The 5,737-nt window shown below is 47.4% G+C and overlaps 1 protein-coding gene across 1 annotated transcript; it reads left to right on the top strand.

Moving 5' to 3' along the window:
- The first annotated feature begins 1,412 nt into the window (after window positions 1-1,412).
- On the top strand, window positions 1,413-5,172 carry LOC120683169 (beta-glucosidase 30-like). Its single transcript, XM_039965200.1, has 7 exons — window positions 1,413-1,588; window positions 2,577-2,643; window positions 3,010-3,068; window positions 3,200-3,275; window positions 3,390-3,467; window positions 3,600-3,687; window positions 3,812-5,172. The coding sequence occupies exons 1-7, from the start codon at window positions 1,463-1,465 to the stop codon at window positions 4,812-4,814; spliced, it is 1,497 nt and encodes a 498-aa protein (XP_039821134.1). The 5' UTR covers window positions 1,413-1,462; the 3' UTR covers window positions 4,815-5,172.
- Window positions 5,173-5,737: the final 565 nt, after the last annotated feature.

Genomic DNA, 5,737 nt, shown 5'->3' with positions numbered 1-5,737 from the left:
AAGTGAATCGGCACCTTGTCAAATTTTCTTTGGAGATTTGCACAACATATATTAAGATGTATAATTATCAGGCACGTCACCTACCATTAATAGAAACTAGGTGATACCCCACGCGTTGCCGCGAGAATTTTCTAAACATAATTTTAAATTGAAATTTGAAAATAGAAAATACTAAAATTATTGTATGGCAACATTCTTTTGCTAATGACATTATATATAAAAACATATTCATTCTGTTGAGAACGGCTCTTAAACGATTGATTCTCCGTGTAGAAATTTTGTAGCGTGATACTAATAAGTTGCATGTATGGATGCTATTAGTCACAAAAAATCGTTGTTATAAATAAATAGATGGTCTTAGTGGATGGTGACATGACGTCTGATATAGTGAATTCCTATATGACGTGGATAGCTTGCATGTTGAGAGAAATAGAGTTAATAATTTTTAATGGAATACATCTATATAGCTTATATAGATAAGATATTATTAAAAGCATGCACAGGGTGTCAAACTTACAGCTTGTGGCTGCGGGTAGGAGGCACAACTACCTTCATTATCCATTATTATTAATGGTGTGGCCGCAAGTGGGGCCTGAATTCAACTCTCTGATCCGCGCATCTGAACTACCCTGATCCGCGTTATCAAATCCAGCATCATTGCCCCTTCCAGTTAAGTTCAACGCTCCGATGGATGGGCTCATCTGAACCTCCGCATCCGCAATATCCGAGTCAACCCGCCCATCAAATTAAGTATGCGCAAATCTGCGCGCGCGCACGAAACGCATCGCTGTCTCAGCGTCACGGCATGTACCTCATGCAGCCAAACAAATCTATCCCATTTGCCAATTTGGACATCCTGTAGCTAAGGGTCCGTTTGGATAGATTAAAATTAAGTGATAAACTTTAGCACCTATTTAGCACTCAAATCTTCTTCTAAAGTTTTAAATCTTGGTTAAAATTTAGGCTACCTTATTAGCACTTCTGTTTGGATATAGTAGTACAAGTTTAGCACTTTAGAGCATTAGCAATTAAATCCAAACAATGGATGAGGGTGCTAAATTTTATTTTGCACTAATCTATCCAGACAGGAGTGAGCTAAATTATAGTTAAAACTTTAGCAAAGACATAAATGCTAAAAGATGCTAAAGTTTGGCACTCAACCTTCGCTCCAAACAGATCTTTAAGTCATATCTCGCTCTCCACGTGCAGAAGTGCAGTGCATGAATCCTCTCAGTACTGAAGCTAAGTCCATGGAGTCATGTTCCCTCTATTATATTATAAGAAAAAAAATGCTAGGCGTGGTACTTGAAAGAGATGGGTAAAGAAATCGTTTTCGGGACAGCAGGGAGATGGGCCCTTGCTGCCGTCTTCCCTCTACAAATAGCGCTCGGAACACTGCCAGTGCTCGCACCGACAATTCCGGCTCCGATCCAGTTCTTCGGAAACGGGTCCTGGAACCGGAATGGCGCGGCGGGTCCTCTCCGCGCTGCTTCTCGCAGCCCTGGCGTGCGACGTCGCGTCCGCCGAGTTCGGCAGGCACAGCTTCCCCGAGGGCTTCGTCTTCGGCACCGGCTCCGCGGCGTACCAGGTGATCGATGATCGGTGCTCATCCCTGCTGCACGTTCCTGACCCAGTGACCCTCCCTCCTCTGTCTCTGTGTACAACGTACCATTCATTCAGCCATGGGATGTACGCTGTTGCCAGGGCCGGCCCTGAGGGGGTGCGGACGGTGCGACCGCATCGGGCCTCCAAAAATTTCTATGTTATGAGGCATGTCAAGTTATAAGTAACATTTTTACTTATAAGCCAGCTCATTTAGATATTGAAAGAGACTCGGATCATCTAAGTATTTGGCATGGGCTTTGGAACATTAACCCAGGACTAATTTTGAGAGCTAATATTTAGTCTTAAATTGGTAAGCTAAGCATTAGCCCAAGGTAGATTGTTTGGATCCATGGGCTAATGCCTACCCTCTCTCTCATTCTCATATCTAGGTGTGTGTATACTCACATTTTTTGTGGGGTTCATACTAAATTAGCCTCATTATCACCTCTTGAAGGGGCTAGGAATTTTGGGAGAGATAATCCACTTTAACTTAAAATTATCCCTCATACATCCAAACAGGTGGGATAATTTGAAGCTAAAAGGTGAGGGATAACTATTATCTCTATGTATCCAAACAGACCCATGACCCCCTCATAAATTTTGTAACCTATATTGTTGGGCGTGACATCTCTGTCCAGTTGGAGGAATAAAGCCGCGCCTTGATTTGATAGAGGAAAATCAATGGACAACTTCTCCAACATTTGCCCAACTACACGCTTCAGTGCCTCCTTGACATCCTCGCGAGACGCCGCCGCTGTCTACAGATCGCCGATTTGCTACCTACTTATCATGCCGATTACCAATTTGACTTTTTATATTTTTATAGTTAATGGGAGCCTCCATTATTTTTTTCGTACTGGGCCACCAAAAAGTCAGGGCCGGCCCTGGCTGTTGCTTGAACCATGCATGTATATATGTGTACAAGGCTACAAGCATCTGAGCAAGTTGGTGCCTTGCATTTTTGTTTGCAGTACGAGGGTGCCTACAAGGAAGGAGGCAAAGGTCCCAGCGTGTGGGACATCTTCAGTCACTTACCAGGTTTAGTTCCCAAAAGTTTTTTACAGTACACATCACATCGAATCTTCGAACATATGCATGAAGCATTAAATACAGTAAAAAAATTACTCATTACATAATTTAACTGTAAACGACGAGACGAATTTTTTAAGCATAATTAGTTCATAGTTAGATATTAATTGACAAATAACAACAAAAGTGGTATAGTACCAAAACTCAAAAATTTCACGAACTAAACGAGGCCTTACATGAGTTGCTCCAAAAAAAATATTTACATGCATTCTCAGTTCTCTCTAGTAGTCCTTATGTCTGAATATGAGCTGCTGAAAGTGGTCGTAGACTGATACTGAGTAGCTGACATGCCGAACATCTGCCAACGGCTGCCAGGTAAAATCAAGAACAATGATACTGGCGATGTAGCGGATGACTTCTACCATCGATACAAGGTGATTGCTTGGAATACTTATTAGCTCTGATCAGATCGGTCATTTTGACATTGCTAAATCGAGCTATATATATATTTATTAGTAGTATGTGCTAACGATTAGTATATAAATGGAATCTGACCAATTTGCAGGAGGACGTGAAGCTCCTCAAGGACATGAACATGGATGCCTTCCGGTTCTCAATTGCCTGGACCAGGATCCTGCCAAGTGAGTGCATACTGAATTGGTGTACTAATGATGAGCCTCGAACACACAAGCTCCATCTGGATTGCTGCTGAGTTGTGTGTCACCACGTGCTTTTTCTTTGAATTGCTGCTGCAGCTGGCTCCCTGAGCGGAGGAATCAACAAGGAAGGGGTGGCCTTCTACAACAACCTCATCAACGAGGTCATAGCAAATGGTAGTCGATCAGTTAACTAATTATAATTATCCTTGCCATCCATCATGCAGCTTACTATGTATATAATAAATTATTAACCCATCGTCAACGATGACACACCGACATAATCTTTTGTTCCTAATCTCGTGATAGGGCTGAAGCCATTCGTCACCATCTTCCACTGGGACACACCCCAGGCCCTCGAGAGCAAGTACAAGGGCTTCCTCAGCGAGAACATCATGTATGTGCCTGCTACGTGTCATCTACTTTTGAGTGGCACGTGTCACCGGGCAGTTACTTCTTGTGTCCAAAAATAAAGAAGAAAACTTTGCTCACTACATTACTACGTTCACTGTGCTGTGCAGCCAGGACTACGTGGACTTCGCGGAGGTGTGCTTCCGCGAGTTCGGCGACCGCGTCAAGTTCTGGACCACGTTCAACGAGCCCTGGACGTACGCGTCGCAGGGGTACGGCAACGGCGCCCACGCCCCCGGCCGGTGCTCGCCGTCCATCTCCCCGTCCTGCACCCCCGGCGACTCCGGCCGCGAGCCCTACCTCGTGACGCACCACATCCTCCTCGCCCACGCCAGGGCCGTGGCGCTGTACCGCGCCCGGTACCAGCCAGCGCAGCGCGGCCAGATCGGCATCACCGTGGTCTCGCACTGGTTCGTGCCCAACACCGACACCCCCGCCGACCGCCGGGCCGTGCAGCGCAGCCTGGACTTCATGCTCGGCTGGTTCCTGAGCCCCATCGTGCACGGCGCGTACCCGGGCACCATGACCAGCTTCCTCGGCGGCCGGCTGCCGCGGTTCACGCCGGAGCAGGCGGAGATGGTCAGGGGCTCCTACGACTTCATCGGCCTCAACTACTACACCAGCTACTTCACCTCGGCGCGGCCCGCGCCCAACGGGCTCGCGCAGTCCTACGAAGGCGACATCCGCGCCAACACCTCCGGCTTCCGCGACGGCGTGCCCGTCGGCCAGCCGGAGTTCGTGCCCATCTTCTTCAACTCCCCGGCCGGCCTCCGCGAGCTCCTGCTCTACACCAAGCGCCGGTACAACAACCCCGTCATCTACGTCACCGAGAACGGCATTGCCGAGGAGAACAGCGCGCGCATCCCGCTCAGGGAGGCGCTCAAGGACGGGCACCGGATCGAGTTCCACTCCAGGCACCTGCAGTTCGTGAACCACGCCATCAGGAACGGCGTCAAGGTAAAGGGTTACTTCACCTGGACCTTCATGGACTGCTTCGAATGGGGCGACGGGTACCTCGACCGCTTCGGCCTCATCTTCATCGACCGCCTCAACGGGCTCAAGCGCTACCGCAAGCAGTCCAGCTACTGGATCGAGAAGTTCCTGAAGCGCTAGACGGTTTAATTTGCAGCCCACACTGCTGGTCACGAGGTCCATCCATGTCGATCTCATCCTGTTTCGATCGACAAGCTGGTGGTGGTGCCATGATGCCGTTGCTGCTGCCATGGCATCTTCTAGCTAGTTTGCTGCCGAGGGGCCGGGGTGTATTTGTTTCCAGAGAGCGATTGCTGTTTTGTGGGTCGGGGTTGCCGCTGTCGTTGCATTGTGTGTGCTTGGTGCTTGCAGAGAGGGAAATAAAGCTCACTTCGGAGCTATCTGTCAGTAGTTCAACGGACGTGTACTGTAGTTCAGTTCCTCTCATCAACAAGAATAATTAAACCAAGTGCAGCTGTGAGCTGGCTCGATCAATTAATTTGCTATTTAGTCACTGTTTGGTGCTTGTGGTGACTATTTCAAAGTTCGGACGCCTTAAAGCCTGTTTCTACGAGGCGCTTATACAGATAGAGTGGGCTAGTTTTCTGTGAGGGATCGTGTGAGCTGTTGTGCCAATCATGCGCCTTGTTCGCATTGCTAGTTCTGGCTGGCATCAGGCTCCTTTCGATCCCCTCTCCTGTCATTCCAACCCTGCCAACCATTCTTACTCAGCCAGTCGAACGGGCTGATGGATGCCTTAAAGCCTATTTCTATGAGGCGCTTATACAGAGAGTGGACTAGTTTGGAAACTATCTGTTTGGTGTAAGTCCTCTCATTTTGTTTTGTCAGAGTGATTGGTTAGGGTTAGACAGAGGGAGAGAGGAGTGGCTCGGATCTTTTTGCTATCCAATCCTTTAATTTTTCTAGAAAGTAGCTTGTAATTAGACCTCTTGAGATAATCCAAAGATCAATTTCATGCCAAATTGTTTCCTTTTGGCGTGATCTGAAAATTATCTTTTTCACATTTTCGGATGATTGCGATTATTTGGTTCAAATTTCTTAAG

This window comes from Panicum virgatum, chromosome 2K (genome assembly GCF_016808335.1).
Source record: "Panicum virgatum strain AP13 chromosome 2K, P.virgatum_v5, whole genome shotgun sequence".
NCBI classification, from domain to species: Eukaryota; Viridiplantae; Streptophyta; class Magnoliopsida; order Poales; family Poaceae; genus Panicum; species Panicum virgatum.
The sequence above is the reverse complement of the archived record's forward strand: the minus strand, read 5'-3'. Positions and strand labels throughout refer to the sequence as shown.

What these genes read in the sequence shown, in the direction of transcription:
- LOC120683169 (XM_039965200.1), top strand. Translation starts at nt 1,463, where the DNA reads ATGGCGCGGCGGGTCCTCTCCGCGCTGCTTCTCGCAGCCCTGGCGTGC. An exon ending in ACTTCTACCATCGATACAAG is followed by an intron (nt 3,069 to 3,199) that starts GTGATTGCTTGG and finishes ACCAATTTGCAG; the next exon opens with GAGGACGTGAAGCTCCTCAA. An exon ending in CAACGAGGTCATAGCAAATG is followed by an intron (nt 3,468 to 3,599) that starts GTAGTCGATCAG and finishes ATCTCGTGATAG; the next exon opens with GGCTGAAGCCATTCGTCACC.